This window comes from Acanthisitta chloris, unplaced genomic scaffold (assembly GCF_000695815.1).
Source record: "Acanthisitta chloris isolate BGI_N310 unplaced genomic scaffold, ASM69581v1 scaffold37373, whole genome shotgun sequence".
Lineage (NCBI taxonomy): Eukaryota > Metazoa > Chordata > Aves > Passeriformes > Acanthisittidae > Acanthisitta > Acanthisitta chloris.
In genome coordinates this window covers 2,704-23,585 of record NW_008666074.1, presented here as the reverse complement: position 1 = coordinate 23,585, position 20,882 = coordinate 2,704, and the positions used below count along the sequence as shown (strand labels likewise).

At 36.2% G+C, this 20,882-nt stretch overlaps 1 protein-coding gene across 1 annotated transcript in view; it reads left to right on the top strand.

Moving 5' to 3' along the window:
* The window catches only part of LOC103799633 (pre-mRNA 3'-end-processing factor FIP1-like), a gene marked incomplete at its 5' end in the record, with an annotated part of 22,574 nt that extends 2,117 nt beyond the window's left edge, over positions 1-20,457 (top strand). Inside the window, 8 exon segments of the mRNA XM_009071970.1 lie at positions 1,818-1,878; positions 4,857-4,957; positions 7,160-7,221; positions 7,414-7,521; positions 8,673-8,803; positions 11,392-11,501; positions 18,722-18,815; positions 19,885-20,457. Coding sequence (XP_009070218.1) covers positions 1,818-1,878; positions 4,857-4,957; positions 7,160-7,221; positions 7,414-7,521; positions 8,673-8,803; positions 11,392-11,501; positions 18,722-18,815; positions 19,885-20,067 — 850 coding nt within the window.
* Between the last annotated feature and the right edge of the window lie 425 nt (positions 20,458-20,882).

Below are 20,882 nucleotides of genomic sequence, written 5' to 3'. Positions count from 1 at the left end.
AGTGGATGCCCTGGTGGTGTTCAAAGCCAGGCTGGATGAGGCCTTGAGCAACCTGGTCTAGTGGGGAGGTGTCCCTGTCCATGGCAGAGGAGGTTGTGACAAGATGATCTGTAAGATCCATTCCAACCCCTAAAATTCTGTGATTCTTTGAAGGAAGTCTCACAATTGATAATATAAAATTGTTGATCATCAAGTCATATTAAACAAATAAAGGGAAAGCCAGTGCGTGAAAACATGCATTGTTATTTTCTATAGATGTTTCCATTTTTGCAATGAGAACTCCTGAATTTAGTCACCCTCAGTGGACTGCTTGTTCATAAGTTTGGTCAGTTGCTGTTTTGAGCTCATCTCAACTTTAGGCAGGCACAGAATGATAAAGCAGTAGTGATCTCCACCACGTGACTACATATGATATCATTGTGAAGCAGCTACATACATGCAATTATTTGATTCCCTTTAGTTCTGTAGTATAAGAAATAGAGTTGGTTTATGTTGCCTTTTCTGTGTCACTTAACATGTTTCCAGACCTCTGTTGCATTTGTCTTGAATCCATCTCTTTTCCAGGAGAGAGACTTCTAATTATTTATTTGCTCTTTATTTTTAAGATATTCCATATCAATTGATTCATCATGTTCAGTTGCCTTTTTTGACCTTACATCTTTGTCAGTATAACTGTATTTAAGAAAGTTATTTACATGGCAGCCAAAATGATCTTTAGAAACAGTGCTGTTTTACTCCAGTGTCCGGTCAATAGTGTCTACCTTGGCATTTGGCTGTCCCAATACATACTTTTGGACTAAAAAGCATAGCAGACATTCAGTTACACATCTTGAGTTGTGTTTGGAACTCTGGAAGTGTGGAGACCTGTTGAAAGTTTTGGTCACTGGCATTCTTCATATATAAAAAAATTGTGAGGTTTTATTTAGGTTCTGTAGCTTCATATCATTTTACTGGGTGATGAAATGAAATGGTCAGACTTGAATCCTGGGGCAGTACCTGGGCTGGGTTGAGTTTTGGTGCAACACTCATGAATGGGTGTTGAGAATTTGGGAATAGAATCATTCTGTTCTATAAAAATTGCCAGTTGCTCGCTCCATTTCAGAAATACCTTTTCAGTGCAAGAATATTGTTTCTAAGTGGCTCCCTGCTTACACTGCTGTCTGTGCTGCAGCATCCCAACAGCTAATGAAACTGTGGAAGTTAAGATATTGCTGTGTATGAAGCAGCAGTAGGTAGGCCCAGTGAAACAGCTCATTTGCATGGATTTGACAGTACTGGTTATTTTAGGTGGCCCAGTAGTTTTAAAATGTTTACAGTTTTTCAGTCTGCAGTTAAAATACAATTGAATTAATCATTGAATTGTAGCTAATTTACATGGTGGAAGAAAATTTCACAATGCAGATGTGGGAATTTTGATTCAGTGCAACATTACCTGAGGGTGTTTAAATGCTTTCTTTCGTTATGTTTTGGAAAGTGTCAGTCTCGGGGGAGGGGAAAAGCTGTTATTCTCCCTTTGTATACTATGAAATATTTCAGTTTGATTTCAAAAGAGGATCCAGGTGTAATGACTCATTGCTTTCAACTGTTCTACAAACATCCAGTTAGTATGATGTGTGATAGCTGACAATTGTCCTGCTGATATAAAGTTATGTTAGTCTAGATATTTTTCAGTAAATTTTGTTTTCAGTTAATGCAGAAGACAGGCAGCTGGAGCTTTGGCTCTTTGTCTAGAATGACGTAGCAAAGCTTTTTTCATCATTACTGATACGTGTGAAACAATACCTAGTTTCACCTTTTCCTGTTTGTTTTTGTTTAAGTGCTCCACCTCCACCTGGAAGTGAAGAGGAAGCTGCAGAAAATGGCGTTGTGAAAACGGTAGTTTTACAAGTGTTTTTGAAATACTGCTTTAATATGTTTTGATTCTATGGTTTATTGTGAATTCATCATTTGACTGGGACTTATAATTAAATACATTAATGCATAAGTGTACAGCTTTGATTTTTTCCTTCTCTGAAAGTTTTTTTATGGAATCTGCAGAAACTACAAAAATTGATAAATTAGGAAATCAAATTACCAGCTACAGTCCAGTGTTACTATCTAACTTATCGAACATGAGTAGTACTTCCAGGGTTTTTTTGAGGGAAAGATGGTGCTTCAAGACAGTTATCCTTTTATAGAGACAACCTTTTCAAAACAATATTCTATTTTGTTCTCACTGATAGGAAAATAAGATCCTCTGATCATTTTTCTTTTTTGAACGTGATAAACAATCAGCATTTGCAGAACTATGTGAAAGTGTGGATCAAGAGGCAAATTATATGAGCCTTTCAGAGTCAACATAACAGACTTGTCTTCAATGATTAGTGTGTCTTATAACTTCAGTGTTAGTATGATGGAAAGGACTAAGAAATACAGTTGCAGTGTTGATAAAAGGACTCAGTTTACTGTGAATGGGAACAATTTTGATATGTTCTGTGAAGTGATGCAAGAACCATTATTATGATATTGGTGCAAGTTTTAAGGACTGATCTCTCTCAAAAGTTTGGGTTTTTTTCAGTAACTCTAATGCTTTGTTTATGAAAGATATTACAACTTTTTTGAAGTTGAGGAAAAACATTATAAAACCAAAAACTTATTTCAGTTGTTTAAACTGAAAAGCTACTTACTTAAAGTGCATCAAAGGTGTTTTGTGTAATGCCAATATTGTATGTGGGTGGTAAATATTTAATATGTTATGTTCCAGGTGAGAATAATACACTTTTTGGGACTTGCTAATTTAAAGTATTTCTGAAAATCCTTATTTGTGCAGTTTCCTTGTACTTGCATATCTTTGTGTTTTTCATCTGCATGCCTAGCATTGTTAGGATATGAAATTGAGAACTTCATGGTAAATGGTGCTTATGGAGGGTGAGCAGCAACTTAGAAAAATAGGTGGTGTTCTAGTTGGTTGAATAAGAAAACGTGAATATTTCTGTTAATAGATGCTATAATAGATAAGGGCTGAAGCTCAGCTGTGCTTAGGTAACTGTAGGCTGCCTGGGCAGAATCAACTTGGCCTTGGTGTGTTCAGCCTCTTGCTGAAGGATTCCAGTATGCACGTAAGGGTGATTTGGTTGATAAAGTTCACTTGAAGTCCACTAAATTTTTGAAGAAGTTCCTCACCAAAGGATTTTAAGAAAACTATGCAGTTATAGAATGAGTCCCACATGGATAATTGATGTGTAAAAGGAAATGGAATGGAAGTCAAGGTTCAGTTTTGACAGTGAAGGAAGGTCACCTCCAGTGGAGATTCTCTGATGTGCATAACCTGTGCTGTTTACTGTGTTTACTTGGAAAAGGGCTAAATTGTGAAATCACAAGTTTTTCTGATATCGCAGTTAATCAAGATAGTAAGAGCAAGGATGAGGTGTGAAGAACTGACTGGTTAATACATGGTTCTTGAATTTCTGTGTAGAAAAAGAAGAGTGATATCCATTGAACAAAACAGTTTAGAAAATAAAATGCTGTTCTCTGAACTGATCATTACTGCTTAGGAGGGACATATTAATAGATAAAGAAAGACCCACAAATTTGAGTTGTTAAGTGCTTGTCTGGAGCCTAAAAAGCAGTTAAACTTTGGGCTATAGCAGAAAGTGGATAGAGACCAAAATGGAAAATATCATTATACCATAAATTCATGGTTTTTTTTTTTCTTTCCCCTCATGTCATCAAGGCAGCTGGGAAAGCTGAGAGAAGAAGAGCAGCAAGAGTAGTTGAGGTGCTTTCCATACAAGGAATGGCTGAGTAGCCAAGGACTTCTCAGCTGGGAAGACAGGTGTATGTAGGATATGATGGAGGCTATCAAAATCTTGTATGGAGACTATAATAAACTATAGGGACTCCTCACAATCCCTGCCATATGAGGACTGGAACTGTTAAATGAAGGTCATAGGAGTCAGGATGAAAACAAATAAATGAGGTTGGATCTTCATGCAGTAGACAGTGCTGTGGAAACCCTTGCCAAAGAGTGTCACTACTGGGAGTTTATATGAGTCCAAGGGAAGTCTGGGCAAGTATTTGAGAGAAAGGTCCATTGGGGGTTACTAAATAGACAAACCAGAACTGGCTTAGGAAATGCCCTGAGCTGATGATAATCAGCAGCTGAACAAGTTAGGGAGGATCGTCATACGTGTTTGCCGTGTTTTTTCTCTCCCCTATGGTCTCTGTAAGGGGAAACCTAAACAAAACACCAAACAAACCCTAATGAGTGGACTAGATGAGCTCTTGGTATGAACTGGCATGACTTTTGTTTGCCAGCAAGCTATGGAACAGAACAGCATACAGTGTGCTCTTGTGTCTGATTTTTAACTGAAAAATCTCAAGTATTTTATATAGTTGACTGATGTTAGGAACTGGATAGATTTCTCTGAAGCATGGTGTTCATCCTTAACTGGAAAAACATTTATTTGAGTTACCCTGGATAAATAATTGATGACAAAAAGTTAGGCTAGCATATCTTTAGGCTCTTTTCCTGAATGGCAAAGTAAGAGTAGAGCCAGTGTGTATGAGCTAGAGAGAGGGAAGAAGGGTAATAGATAGTGGAACATATTATATGCTTAATTTGAAAATGTCCTGTTTCAGAAACTTTAGAAGCTTAGTATTAAAGATACTTCCCTATTTTGATCCAGATGTTTCAGATGGTAGTAGCTTCCTGAATTTACTCCTAATGTTGTTACTCAGTTCTGAGCTCTAGAGAAAGGAGAATTTTCTTCTTTCAAAGATATCTAGAACGGATAGTTTTGTCTGGATTATTTTTCCACTGTAAAGGTAAGTGACTCTTTTTGTCTAAGCAATGACTTTTTCTTTCGTAGAAAAAGGTGGCAGAGGCTGAGGATGACAGTGATAGTGATAGTGATGATGATGAAGATGATGTTCAAGTCACCATAGGGGATATTAAAACAGGAGCTCCACAGTTTAGGTAAGCTATTTGCAAACATTAACTGGTGGAACTTTTAAGATTATATTTAATTATTAATTCAGTGTCTTTAATGCTTGTCAATGTCAAATTGTATGCACCATTAATCTCAAGTAAGAGCTTTTAGTGCTCTTTAGCAGTGTTTATAATGATAGAGTGACTTGAAAACTGGGATATGAAATGAAATCAATTAAGTACAAGAAAGAACTGTTGTATGAGTTAAATTCTGTCATCAGATTCTGAGAAATAAATTCATTAAGTTTGTAAGGGAGTTGGGTTTATTATGCAATGGCTGTGTTACATAGTGTTTTTAGGGTCATTATTGTGACAGTGATATTTTTATTGCAAAGGGATGAGTGGCAAGAACATTGGAAACATTTGTCCCTTATCCTGTTTGTAGTGGATACAGTTCTAATTAGACCTCTAGAGCTTCAATTCCTATTGATGTTCTCAAATAAGATTTTAATGTACTTCAGGATGGAGCTGCCACTCCCTGGAGATAATTTCTGAAGATCATGGTGCAGGCATTTGTACTGTACAAGAATTGTTTTTCTACTGTTACTGCCCCATATTCTTTCTGCTCTTGAAAAAGGGCTTGTTTTCCGCTGAACACTTTGGAACAGTTTTAATTTTACCCCAAATTATGAAATACTATTTTTCATTGCACGGAAGTTTTCTGAAGGAAGTGGTTTGCTTGTTTTTCTTGGCATCCTAATGTTTTTATACTTATTAAAACCAGAGTTACTAGGGTGCTGTTTCTTAATAGAATTATGACAAGCCTGCAGGTTGGTCTGATTCATATATATCAATATGTTCTTAACTTTAGAATGCAGGTGATTTATTCCTGCTTGAGACATAATATTTTTAAACTTTCAGTATTTCATATCCTAAAGTACTGTGCAAATCAATGTAATATACAAAAATAGCAATTCTTTCAGTTCTTTATTTTTCTGCTTTCAATAACTTGCAGTATGCTTGTGGTGCAGGCAGTGACCTCAAATTTGGGGAGACTAAAACAAAACTAGATTTGTATTCTCACTGGATTTGCTGATGCTCTTTCCATGAATGTGGAAAACAATGAGCAGATGATGCTAATTCTAATTAAGAGTGGAAAGTTTTATATAGAAATGCTTGTTTTCTGAAAAACCTCTATTTCTGGGCAAATTGGACAGAAAGTTCATGGAAGGACAGTAATCTAAAACAAACTGCACATTGCTGTACATTTTAACTCCAGTAGAACCAACTTCTTTTATAGAATTAAACAATTTTTCATATACTAGTCAACTGCTGTTTAAAAAAGCCCATTGGATTTGTTTGACAAAGTCATGCACAAATACAGCCAGGCAGATCAGAAGGTGAAATGTTTTGTGTCAATTTTGTACTGTTGTAGCACTGGCATGAAAGCTCAAACTGCACGGAAGTGTGTACTGTAAACTATACACTTGCCTTTTAATTATGTGCTAATCTCATTATGTTTATGGGTTGATACCACCTGTGAGGATAAGCTACAATGTCCACAAATGATACTGAAATCTAACTCTTAATGTTACATGTGAACAAGATTGATTCCTAAGGTAGTTAAATCTGTTCAGTATTTCAATTTCTGGGTACATTTTATATCAAGAAAGCTCTCAAGTGTTTTAGAAAGTGAAAAGTTGCATACTTTTCTGTTACTCACAAGTATAGGTGATTGCTACAAGTACATTGAAACAGCCTTCTAGTAATTTTAGAGAAATGCTTGTTTTTTACTTCTGTACAGATTAAATGGAATAATTATGAAAAGAGAAAAGGATCCATCGAAACCCTTCCTTTTTTCTATTTATTTTGTTTTAACTCTAATCCCCAGACTGTCATCTGTATCCCTAAATGAACTGCATTTTTCCTTTCTCTCTCTTCTTCTGGTTCTGTCCATTCTTGTTTCTATCAAGGTCTTTATCCTTCCAACTCAGGAAGAGTGACTGGGACTTTCTTCACAACTGTTTATTAGTTGGAGAAGTTGCTACTGAGCATAGAAAGGTACTCTCTCTTCCTCCTAGGCTGATCTCTTTACTTTTACAGTGTTACCAGCTTGGAAAGCTAGAGGTTCAGGATGGCGATTGAGCCTGTGTCCAGTTTGTTTCTGGATTTAGCTATGTCTTGTTTTGTGTTTTCTTCTGGTTTGTAAGTTTTGCTTGTCTAATTCACTTCTTTGTTAATTTCTTTAAGTTATGGAGCAGCACCTGTGAATCTCAATATTAAGACAGGAGGACGAGCTTATGGATCTTCTGGTAAGAGAATTTTCACACTAATATTAGTAAAATTCAGGGGGAAAAATTGAATTATTTTGGATTAAGGAAATAATTATAACTTCTAAAACTTACTTGATAAGTTTAAGTCTGGCTTTTTATTTCTCTTCGAAGTGTATTGCAACGGTATTTGGTAGAGACAGAAGGCTTTAGCTTTCCAACTTTTCTTCACAGGCGCAAAAGTTAAAGGAGTGGACCTGGATGCACCAGGCAGTATCAATGGTGTGCCACTTTTGGAAGTGGATTTAGATTCTTTTGAAGATAAACCTTGGAGAAAGCCAGGTAAAGCTCTGATATATGTTAACTGATATGTACTTGTTCAGTAGGTTATTTTAATTGTTTCCTGTTTACAGCATGTGGATGTTATCTACCCTGTTGCTAAAAGTTACTGTACAGTATAACTGGGAAAAAGTAACTAAGTTACTTGTTGCCTTCCTGCTGTGCCAGAGTGTGTGTGGGTGTGCCATGTTTCTTAGTATACACTCTGACCCCATGTCAGGAAAAACAGACTGTGGGACATAGCTTTTTTTGTTAGTTTGGTTTTTGTTGTCTTAATACATGTATGTCCTGAACTCCCTTGGAAATCAGTTTCTCTGTGGAGATTAGTGACCGTAGTCTGTGCTGTGGGGCAGAAGATAAAGCAGAATGGAAAATAGTTCCAGCAGGTTTGAGCAGGAATAATGGTGAAACGTAGCTTCTCGTGCTACATTGTGTTCAGACATAGTCAGTCAAAAGCTTTGAAGAGGAAACTGGGCTTTTGCAAATGGGATTTCAATAAGTCTCCTCTGTGTCGTCTCATCGGCTCAAGTGATTTGTCCAGACTGCCTATTACCAGATTGGGTTTCTTAGTAGCAGTGCATCTTGTTGCTGTGTGTAGTTTTCTCTAGTGTTGGTATATTGCTTTGGCAATGCAAATAGTGTCTACAAAATGGAAAAAGAGAAGCCTTTGATAATATTCTGGTGTTTGAGCTGTTAGCTGTATGAAATACATTCTGTGCATTTGATTTACATCTGGTCTCTTTTTTTATGATAAAAATACTTTGTGGCATCAAGTGAAACTAGGAGTTGAAATGAAATGAGTCAAATACAGAACAAGCAAAAGGCTCTTCACTGAACACATAGCAAACCTGTAGAGCTTAGATTTATCTTATTGTAAAGATATCAGGGATTACATCATATGATTTTTTCAAGTATCTACTCATGATCCCCCATCCATGATGCTAGGCAGGATATTCTTTCTGACTAAATTTAAATGTTTTTATAATCTTAGCCATGAATGCTCTGTGTTTACTGATGTATTATACGTTTCAGTCATGTGATTTTTAGATTTTTAGCTAATCAGTTTTGATGTTATAAATAGAGATGTATGTATGTTCAGTGAAGGAAAGATCAACTTTGTAATGCCCTAAAAACATACACTTTTCTATTTAAAGGGGCTGACCTGTCCGATTACTTTAACTATGGGTTCAATGAAGATACCTGGAAAGCTTACTGTGAAAAACAAAAGAGAATACGAATGGGTCTTGAAATTTTACCAGTTACCTCAGCCACCAATAAAATTACGGTAAGTAGTACTTTTTGGTATTGTCCATGCTTTTGTTTTTCCTGTAAGGCTGCTTATGTGTCTTAAGCTTGTTCTGCCCAGTTCAGTGGGTTTGTTAGAGTTTCCACCTGACTCCCTACCCTGAACCTAGAGTGTTACTGTGTTGCTTCACTGGCAGTTGTGTGGATAGTGTGACAGACAGCTACAGCTAGATTGCATCTGTACCTTTATTGAGATTGTGGCCCATCACTTAAGAGTTGTATGGTATCTTAATGGGCAATGTGTTATTTAACTTAGGCTGAAGACAAAGCTATGGAACTAAGACCAAGTGCAGAGATTCTCGATGGCAGATACCATCTTTTTAAGGTGAATTTAAGTAAACTTTGTTGGTTGCTCTCATTTTTCTTGAGTATTGCTTCCCATACCACCACAGACTGATAGAAGAACAACTGAAATGGACACAGCCATTATTTCAGCTCTCATCTTAACATCAGTGATTTTCCATGTATGTCACAAAATGCAGATTAAAAAGTGTTGCCTTGTTCGTCACTCTTCTGCAAGCATGTGAGTTAGTGGCCTGGTGAACTAACAAATTTCCCAGTGAAACTAATTTTTCTTTATGTGATGGTATATTTTTAGTTGTAGTGCATTTTTTTGTGCAGATTAAATAATTTGTGCAGATGTGCTGGAGAAGCTTTTCGTAGATTATGGCATGTTTATTTTTCCTGTGGCGTTGTAGCTTTTACTGTGTTTTGTAACATGTATCCTAGACAACTCAGATGTGAAAATCAGTCTTCCATATTTTTCTGTTATCCTTTTGGGATTTGATGACAATAATCAAGTTGTATATAATTCTTTTTTCCATTCAGAAAAGCTGATTTTCAGAGAGCAGAAAAACCTATATAACAGGATTTATTTAAAGGATTGAACTTCTTTTTAACTTCTCATTTTCTCATTTGCTCTTTTGTTTGATACTTGATACAAAGGTTATTTATTTTGCCTGTTTTCAATATGCAGTTTTTGTTGTTGAACTGACCTGGAAGTGTTTATTGCTTTATTCTGTATACTCCTGTGACAGAAGTGTCAATTGCAGACAGGTATTTTTGTTTCCCCTCATATGCTACTTGAGGGTATTCAGATATTTTGATTTTATCTTAGCTAGAACAGATCAGAAGCTCTTTGGTGCTTTTTGCCTTCCTCAATTATCATTATAATAGTGCTATGGGACAGTAGAAGTAGTGGGCAATAGGAGTTACAATTTGCAGCTGACTACACTCTCAAACTTCTCTGAACTGTTGTCCTGAAGGAAGAACAGTAAGTAATCCAAACTAAAACTTCCCTTATTTCTAGCTCAATATTGACTCTCTGAGGGTCTGGTGATCAAATAGTACAGATAATAATCATGTTGTTAGATTTTGTCATGTGTTTTACAAGGAGTTGACGTATTATTATTAATTTCATAATTTTTTTCCTCTCTCCTGAAATACTAAGTCTTCTGTAATTTACTTTTTATGTTTGGATTAATCTCCTGTAACTGGTAAGACTGCCTCCTACATTTTCCAGTTACTCATTAATTAATAGAAGTCTTACAGATTTTTCAGACAAATACATAGACCAGACCTATTTTCTACCTTTTTCCCCTCATATTTCTGAATATGAAAGATTAATTCAATTTTTAACTATTTATGTGCATTTCTGTGGGTTTGGGCCTGTGTTTATAAGTGAGATTCTGCAGAAACTTAGTAGTTCAGTTGCCTACAAGAAGCTGTGAGGTCACAACTTATATGATGTTATATATCATGAGTGAACTAGGTATGTAGAGTGATGTAGCTGTGTGGTTGGTACTGTGGGAGTCTTTAAAATCTGAATCAGTAGATATTTGTCTTTAATACTAACCCACATCAGTTTTTCTTTCATGTGTAACTGCTGCTGAAGTCAAACAGTACTTGAAGTACTTGCATCAAAAGTCTTGCATAGCTTTAATAATATGTCTGTGGAATTTTGCAGTACTTCAGAAACAGCAGGGTGTTTTTGAAGTCTTTGGTCTCAACTAATGAAAAATCTTTTACAGTTTGCATAACACAGAGTATGAGGTGACATCCTGGTGTGACTCAGAAATTAAGTGGTTACTAGATCTCATGGTCAGTGATGCAGACAGAGAATCCATTCAAGTTTCTTGTCTAATGGTTTGTTGTTGGGTATCAGGCTTGTTACATATCTCTGTTAAAATTATGAAGATTTTTATGTGTTTTATAAGTTTGCTTCTTTTAAATATGATGTTATTTTGTTCATACAGGAAGTTCTACAAGAAAATCAGTTTGGTCTGTTCATGTACAAATCAAATGCTTGGAAAATAAATATTTAAACTGTCAAATCTTCTGTAATAATTCATTCCCTGGCATATTGCATCTTATATATGTATTAAACACAGTACTAAAGTAATATATCCTTACAAAATATGTACTTTTGCTAGTTGTGCAGAGGTGAGAGTTTTTTAAAATCTGATTCAAGTTGAACTTACTGTCTTTTTGTGTTGGCTATGTGCTATGTTGAGTGTTGGAGCTACTACACTTCTGAGGTTAAACTAATGATGAAACATTATTTTGAAGGTACAGCAGGGCAGAACTGGAAATTTGGAGAAAGAGTTGGCAGTGCAGTCGACCAAACCTGATTTCACATCTCCTCCTGCCTTATTCAAATCAGGAATTCCAACAAACAGGTCAGTTAGACAGTTGTAACTCAAGACCAAAAAAATCTTTATACTGTTACCTTTATTTATTTGAAGCTTACGGTTTTTATAGGAAAAAAACCCCAGAAAATATGTTTCTGTAACAGATAGAAACAAAGGGAAGAGATATCCTAATCACATATGAATACTATGCTACCTTCTTGGCTATTCGGAACAGAGGGAGCAGAAAGAAAGGGGAGAAATAAACAGCAGGACCAAATAACAGTGCAGCTATAAAAATCCTCTTGTTGATGTATGACATCATTAGGTGTATGACAGCATTAGAATGGTCAACAAAATGCTTCTAGCTAGGATCCTTATCAGTATTAACTAACACACCTTTTCAGTTAAGCAGAATAGAATCAGACAGCTGTGACTTCAGCAACTGGTAGGATTCCTGGAGCCCAGTCTCTCTCCTGCAGGGTAGCTTTAGCTTCTCCATATTTGAATATTTTACTATACTTTCTTTGAAATGAGAGAAAATATTTTCTTACTAGAAGATATTCCCCTCATTCCCTCAGCCCCAGGCTTTAATAAGTTCTGTCTTTTATGTCTAAGCTACTGTTGTTTGATACCTGGGCACTTGGCTTAGGATGAATCCATGCTTCTGTTTTAGTTGTTGAGTGATCCTGTTTAGGAGTTTTGGTTCTGTGCAAATTACAAGCCATTGAATTATAAACAATGGTAAGAGAGGTAGAACAGGTTGTTTGCTTTCATCTTCAACCATTAAAGATGAGGAGCTGTGACTTGACTTTAGCTCTGCATTCGTAAGTAGTTCAACTAATTTAGAGGCACTTGGGTTTGATTATTCTATTCTTTAATAGTCAATTCAACACCCAAATATATTTCTTTTGGGTGGGAAAAAAATAATCTTGTTTCATACTCTTGCCTGCACTTTTCTTTCACTCCTAGAATATTCCTCCTGGTAGCTTGAATTTTTCTCTGAGCTATATCAGGTTACAATGCTCTGGGTTTTCTTTGTCAAAGAAACAGTAAAAGACATCAAAACTTTGTGCCAACCCTGTAGCTATTTTTTAAATTTTCTTTTCTGAATTGCTTCTGATGTGTGATGATCTTGTAGTAGAGTTCTCAAATTTGAACATAGTGTTTACAGGACAAGGATTCCCAGTCTGTCTAGAACAGGTTTTGTTGCAGTATTTCAATTCTTTATTCATCTCCTTGGTGGGCAGAGAATATCTAAACTACTTTAGGAAGTAATTAATGACCAGGATATTAAAATATAATCAAGTTTAAAGTTGTAGAAAAAATGCATAGAGTAGATTCTGTGATTGTGTGAAATTTACAGTTGTTGTGACAAAGCTTAATACAGTAAAGATACACATGTGCATGGTGTAGGCTTCATAAGTAAAATGTTTGTTGTATGCTCTAGCTGGGATAAATCTTACCATAGATGCCTTTACACGGTACTTTTGTGTGATGCTTTTTTCTTTTTTCCTTCCTGAAGTTAGAAATCCCAAATTTAAGTGACCATCCTTCTGATTTTCAAGGTTTGAAGTTAGTATATTGGCTGTTAATCAGAGCTTTCCTGAGAAACTTACAACCTGTATTTTCTCCTGCAACAAAGTTTACCCTAGCAAAGGTCAGGAAACCCATGTGTATCTTCAAGAATTAGAAGCCAGTATATGAGGTTGATCTGTTGCCTAGATAAAGAGGAAACAAAGTGGCAGGTTTCCAGTTGTATCCCTTCTGCATTCCTGTGGTTAGAATAGGTTGTTTTGTATACATTAAGTGCCAATACTGTAATTGTAAGTTGTTACAATGACTTCTTCCCATGTTTAATACCTGCTCCTTTGGATACATTTGCTTAAAATAGATTCTTCTGTAGAGAAAGAGGCATTTCTGCCAAGTGGTCAGAAGAGATTTTGAAAGAAAACTGTTATGGTCAGAAGTCTGAGAGTAGCTCAGTGAATGAATGCATCTGAACTATATGGATTGTAGATATTTGAATGACTTTTCCATAATGGAACTGCTATTTTCTATATATGAAAACCTGTATTACTAATTTCTTTATAACCAGGCAGTGTTTTATGTGGTTGGATATATTTTTTTTCTTAGTTTAAAGAGTTTATTTTCAGTAGGCAGAAATATTTCAGCAATACAACTCTTTGATAATTTAAAATAATTGCCTTTATTCCATGAGGCATTTAGAATATCCTTTTTGTGAAATTGATGGCAGCATTTCTCATGCAGGAGTGAAACTTCTCTCAGCTTCTAGCAGTAGTTGATGTATTTTCTGAAAGGGAGGAAAAACTAATGCAACTAGATATAGCAGCATTGGTGTGGGAGTTGGTAAAGAGCTGGGCATGAGAAAAGGAGCCAAAAAGACACAAGGAAAGAAGGCAATTTATCTCACCAGAAGCAGCAGCAGCAGCTCTGAGTCACAGACTAACACTGCCTCCAGAAAAGCCAGTGCAGGCATCAGAAAGTGGCAGGAACAATATTTTTGGTTTGAGTATGGTAGATATTTGCATACCATTGCAGATGAATGTCTCAAACCCAAAAAACCTAAAACCCATTGAGGTCTAGCAATAACATTACTCCTTATCAATGTGGAGGTTGCAGTTGACAAAGTAGAAACAGAATTATTGCTCACCAGCAAATAAACATTACTACACTAGAATTACATCCTAAATATATAATGCAAAGAAAAATTCAGTACTTGTTCATACTATGTGTCTCTCTGAGAAATTTTGCTTGAATTTGTAAGCAATGACTGTCTTAATCACAGCTGAGATATTAGCTGTTTAGGAATGACAACTGAATTTCTTGTCTTGATTCTGTAGTACTTAGAGCTGTTGAATAGCAGAAAGTGTTGTGTAACCCTGAAGGAGGAGTTAGATCATAATGGAAATGGTTTAGTAAATGGACATTGTATACAAACAGTACTTTACAAAATGAAGTCTTGGTTCTCTGGAAGTAGTTGATAAAAGATTTATTGTTTAGTCACAATTAAGGCAAAACCCTGAAGGAACCTCTTTTGACTATAATGCTTTCTAGAACCTGAAGAGTGTTTGACATATTTCAGTGAGATGGGGTTTTTTTTAGTTGTAGAGAATTAAGCAGAAGTTTCATTTATAAACTGGCTGCAAAGGCTGGTATTTTGTCGTTCAAGTAGTCCCTAGAACAGCTCTCTACCACTAAACATTTTATCTGTCAAAATTTTTTTTCATCTCATTTTTTTTCATTTATGCTTTTGCAGTTGGTAAAGAGTATATTGCTTTTAAATGAATTTTGCTTTCAGAGAAATTAGCCCCTCAATTCAGTGGGCTATTTAACAACTTTATCTGTACTTAGGCCTTTCTGTAAGCAGAACTTTTATAGAAAATGGATTTGTGATCTGTAATTACTATGAAAAATACAGGTTTCTCTTGTTTCATGAACTAGCCTTGCAAGACTAAATGCTGAAAACTCAGATATTATTTTGAAAAAAGTATCAGAAAATTCTGTATTAAATTTGTTTGCTTATTTATATCTGTCAGTGCTAAGTGAGCTTAGCAAAGTTGCAGCTGTTCTTAAGAGGAGGAAAATATAGCATAAAACACATAAGCAAAATAAGAAGGAACAGAAGAACGTATTAAATATGGTTTTTGAAGTATATTAGAATTTCATAATTATTAGACTAGACTATAAGTCTGCTGAATAAATGTGGTGTCCAGTAGTTAGACTGTTTCTGAATTCTGGAAAGTGGTGGTGGGGGTGTTCCAAAAAGCAGATTATTATATTATCTGTGGTAAGGATCAGTGATTTCTGAAGCTATGAACTTGGAAAATAATTGGTTTGGTCTTTTTCTTTTTTTCCCCCCTCTTTCTCTTTGCTCTGTAGAACCTAAATATACTCAGCTTGCCAAATAAGATTGAGTTATCTTTCTGAATTAAATCTCCATGGAGAGTGGTATTCATAGTGCAAATAGATCGTAAATAACCATTCTCTAATTAGAGTGAAATAACTCAGTTGCTGGAATGTTCCTTTCAAGCTACACTTTGTATGAACTCTGCTGTTGGTTCGTGTGCATCCCACACATGGGGATTGCCTTTTTATGTTTGAGTGTATCCATTGGGAATGCATCTGTATCCCAGGTGCCCTGATCACATAGGGGACAAAAAGCAAGCCTTTCCTTTCCTTTGTGTACAGCGCTGAGACAGAAACCCAGTAATGCCTGCATAACATCTTAGGACTAATCTAGGTAATGTCTAAGAAGTCTTTGAAATTTCTCCCTGTGCCAATTTGCTGTGACTTAATCTAGATTTGAGGCTTCAGATTTGCCCTTTTTACAAAACTGCCAAACTTAAATTCTGACACTCAGGGTGTCTCCCCTGCCTTTGTGCAGATTATGTTTTGACAGTAGTGTCATCTGCTGATCCATTTGCAGCTGAATATATGCTTTCTCTTGTTCAATTTCAAGCACTTTTAGTGGACTGCTTATTGAAATAATTATTGCAGTTTTGAAAGTAGAGAATTTGTCAAGGTATGATGGGAAATTCTTGAACTCATCCATCATGAAAATTCAGTCTCTTGGTAGTTATTAGAAAGAACAATGGACATAACGGTATCAAACATTTAAATATATAAAGTACCTGCTCAGTGAGACTGAGTGAACATAAGTGTACTCTTCAGAATCTAGCAAAATTAAGTGAAAGGTCTGTTCATTTCAGTAAATTTGATGTCTAGAAACCAACTAACTGGTAGTGTATATTTGCTTCCTTTTCTAATGCAGTGGTGTGTTTGGGCTGCTTCCCAAATTCATATTATTGTAGTATGGTTGAGGCACATACAGTTTTAATGCCCAGTACTTTTGCACTGGTGCCACTGTGTGTTTTCTATGCTGATTCCAAGAGTTGCAGGCAGTGTGCAAACAGTGTGAGAGAGGAAGTCTTAATTCTGGCGTGTATATCACTCCCAAGTGGAAGCTCTGTGAATCAGTGGAGCCAGCCAAGCAGGGACTTCTTGCTGTTGTATAGTATCATCTGTCATACACAAGGACTAAAGCTAGGAAAAATGAGTTTTCTAGGATATGGTTTAGATAATTAAGAGAACATACCAGCAGTGGAGGAGAACAAGTCTCTTAGAACTCTAAAACCAAATGAGCTGTCAGAGGCAAGACTGAGACAGTGAGAACATTTGTTGGTTTAACAATTGTTTAATAATTTAGTTACTGAAAGCAAAATAATAATCCCAAGTGCAGCCATGCTGGAATGTCATGCAAGACCACTAGGGAGGATTGGGAAAGCAGGTATTGATTATTTCAGGATTTAAAGTGATACAATCTTAACTTCTAGGGTGGCGTGCTAGAAGACCAATTTTGTGTTATAGTTGGAGAAGCTGCTGTATAGTATATACTGTTTTATTTTGCAAATGGGTTCTCAGACTTGTCTACCGTTGGATTGGTTGGGTTTTTTCCTCGAAACAGTTGTGCTTAATAAGCTTGCTTCAAAATCCAGGAGGGAGCTCTAAACCCAGATATTGAAATGCTCAGAGGACAGGCATTTGGATCATCCTCAGTACACAGTCTGCCAAGGAGCTTCAGATTATCTCTGGGAGATCTAATTGTTCCTTCATGCTCTAGTGTCTGCTGTGTCTTTTTCAGCTGCATTGAAATCAAGGTATTTGAGCAATTGGAGTCAGAGCTATCAGTCTGGCAGAATTTTGAGCCTGTAATTCCAATTTGCCGCTGTTCTCCCTGCTATTTGTATTCACGGGGTTAGTAGTACACTAGCTGCAAAAATGCTTATAGGTGAGACACAGATGTACCTTGTTTCTCTCAACCATTACCAGTGTAATTTTCTACCTGATTTTCTAGTGGAGCTGACTAGGTGAATCTTATTTAGCCTCTTTTAGAAATTAACAATGGGCTGCAATACAGGTAGGTTTTGTTCTATGTGCATAAGAGTTACACATTTTCTCTAAAGTTTGGTTTCTGGGTTTCAGTTGTTTCAGGGCTGCAGACAGGAAAGTTCACTATATTTTAGATTATTCCTCTCTTCAAAATAGCAATTCCCATTGTCACACACACCAGGTTTTAGTTTTACTAGGTGGCATTCAGACTGTTGTCATATTTTCTGGCCTGGTGCCTGGAGTACTTCTTTAGTTTCAGTATATTCCAGTGTGGTCGATTTACTGAAGCTTTTGTGAGATCTACTGTGCTTCGAGTTTCAGTGTTTGTATCCAGTAGAATGTTGCTCTCAGTGTAGCATTTTTAATCTGCTTTGAAAAGTTAAAAATCAAAAGTTACAGTTGGCAGCTGAGTAGTTACAGTATCAGATCATTTGGGAAGCTTAAAGATACCTCTCTGAACAGACTGTGTGGATATCTACATGGGAGTTGAGAATTTTATAGTAGGAACAACTTAAGGTAACAGGGACAAGGTTAATAGATTGAGTTGCTTGGAAACTGAAGTGAGGTACATTTGTATTTAAAATTCCCATATTGATGCCAGTGTGAGCTGGAATTACTTGTTCATAGTGAACTGAATTTTTTGAGCTGTTTGAGAGAGAAATCTGTCATTTTGAAAACTGAGGAACAGAAGTATGAATGGCTGGTCTAAGATTCCTTTGAGTTTCATGCAAGGTTTAGTTTAAGAGTCAGTGTTTACTAGTTTCATGTACTTTGTTTGATATTAAGACTATCTATTCCAGGATAAGAGAGTTGGCATCTGATTTTGTTCAATATGTGCTGCATTATCAATAGTAGGTGTGGTTTATTTCTGCCTTCTGTCTGACCTTTATTTGATCTTTCATGAAATCTTCCATTACGGTTTCACAGACTTTAGAAATTATTTCTGATTAATAGTTTATAGCTATTTTATATTAGCTTTTCCTGGAAGTTCTGTTTAATACATTTTTTTTCTTACTGAGGTTTTGTGATCTTTCATTTTGGTTTTTTCTCCTGTTGTTTTTGTAAGACAAGAGTAGATGTATTATCTTGTATGGGACAGAAGGAGAGTGTTGGAGAGTCAAGTCTTCATCCTGCAGGAGACTTTATTGCTGCATTGTTTAATTCTGTACACTTACGTTGTTCAGCAAATGCATCACATTTACTGTTTTTCAGAAATTCTTGTATCTCTTCTCCAGGAGAAGGAACTTTGGGCACTTAGAATGAGAGAAATACATAAAGCTTTCTTCTCTCTCTTTTATTTTTTTTTTCCCCCCCCCCCCCTTTTCTGCTTGTTGATTCTGGTTTGTGCTGTGTTGCAGGCGATTATCTGGCACCATAGATGTGATTGGACAGAGCATCACTATCAGCAGGGTGGAAGGACGACGGCGTGCTAATGAGAACAGCAACATACAGGTTTTATACTGCAGATTTGCACTCTGTTTTTGACTAAAACACGTTTTTGCTTTCCCTGTAGCTTCTGATTAAAACATGGCAGTGTGTATGAATGAGTAATACATAAGTAGCTTTAAGTTCAGGAATAAGGTTGTGGCAGTTATTGAAATGAATTAAGGTGAAATATTTCATAAATTTCAAAAGATAAATGTTTTGGTATATCTCTTACTGAAAGGAAATGAGCAATGTTGCAGACTTGCAATCCAGGATACAGTATTGGCATTGCTGGATGTGCAAGGGATAGGGTTTTGTTTCCTGAGTGACAAACATAAATATTTGAACTGCCTGTCCGTTTCTCCTCTGTTCCTGCCAGACATTAATCCTGGAAGAGAAAGCCCCCTTGTACGCAGTTTGAGAAATGCAGTCTTTTTAAAAAAAGTTGTGAAGGAATAAAGAGTTGATAGTAGGCTTTTTTTAATTATATTGTAGTATTTTGCCATAAATTGTAAGATGAGTCTTTATCATTTTAGTCCGTAGTGCATTGTATTATCTAAAGAAAGCAACTAAATGCATTAAGATAGAATGCACCTCTTCTGAACAATCAGAGAGAAGAATCAGGGTTGCTTGGTGCCCTAGTTGCATTTCCATGCCATCTTAGGTTATTAAGGTTAAACAGGGAATATAATAATGGATTGTAGTGCTTGTATTGAAAACATTGCCATGTGCTATTCATCTGATCCCACAATGTTTAAGTAATTTATAGTCTTGGGTTTTTTCATGCTTTTTGTATTGATTTTTAAAATATTTTCCTTTATATACATTTAAGGTGATGTTCTGGGCCATATTCAGATGGGTTATATTTCCTCTCAGGTCTTACTTTTGTTGTTCCCTGTTGTCTGCTCTTAGACTTTTAAAGGTACTTGGCAGGTATGGGACACTGAACATAGGTATGCAGGTAGAACTTAAACCATCTGAATATGGCTCTTCAGGTGCAAAGTGATGTTTTCCTGTTGTAGTAATTGGAAAGAGGGGAAACCTATCTTCTACCCTTTTGACATAGCAATTGTAACTAGAGTTTGATATTTTACAGGTTCTTTCAGAACGCTCTAATCCTGAAGTAGACAATTTTACCAAGCCACCTCCATTTTTCCCTCCAGGAGCTCCACCTACCCACCTTCCACCACCTCCTTTCCTCCCACCCCCTCCAACTGTTAGTACTGCTCCACCTCTGATTCCCCCACCAGGTAAATATCCTGTACTACAAAGGATATGAACAATTCATTAGCATCAAATACTTGAGATGCATTGTGCAGAATTTCAGAATTTTGTGCTCTACTGTTTTCTTAAATATATCTGTAAGGCAGAAACAGAAAATGTAGCTTTACTTTGTTAGTAAGCATAATCCTAAGTAGTAAATAATGACCTAAAGGCTAACTGTTGGTTCTTGTGTTCATGAAATGCTTGAAGTGAGAAGCTGTTTTCTGTAATTCAATAACTGTTAATGCTATTGAGAGGTACATGTTAACAAGTCATTCTACAAACTTCTGAAGTAGAAGTATGGCATACCATGAATTTGTGTCCCAAGTTGGGTTCTCTGGTGTCTAAGGTCAGAGCAGCAAGAGAACTTCTAATTCCCCTTTTCCCTCACAGCATGTGTGAATTCCCAAAGGTCTGGTAAGTATTGCATTTGCACTGTATCCCTTCTTTCATTTGGAGGCCTTACTAGGCCCTGATGTCTTTATCCAGTGTCCTGTGTGTGAATCAAAGCTCTTTGAGAATTTTTCCCATTTTTAAGACTGTTTCAGAATGTACTGATACTTACTGAACATTTATTGAAACTTGATATATATGGAAATTTACTGGTGTAAAAGGGCATTTGTACACATGGTGCAATTACCTGAGTGTTGTCCTTTTAAGGAATTAAGTTCAGAAGGATTTAGTAAGAAACTAAGAAGAATGTCAGTGAGAAATTAAAATAGATGGAGAAATTTTATGGAGTATTTGAGTAGGAAAGTGAAGCATTTGTCTATAGAGGAGACTGATTTAAGGTGGAGCCTTTTTCCTTATTTCTCCTTCTGTTCCTTGCAT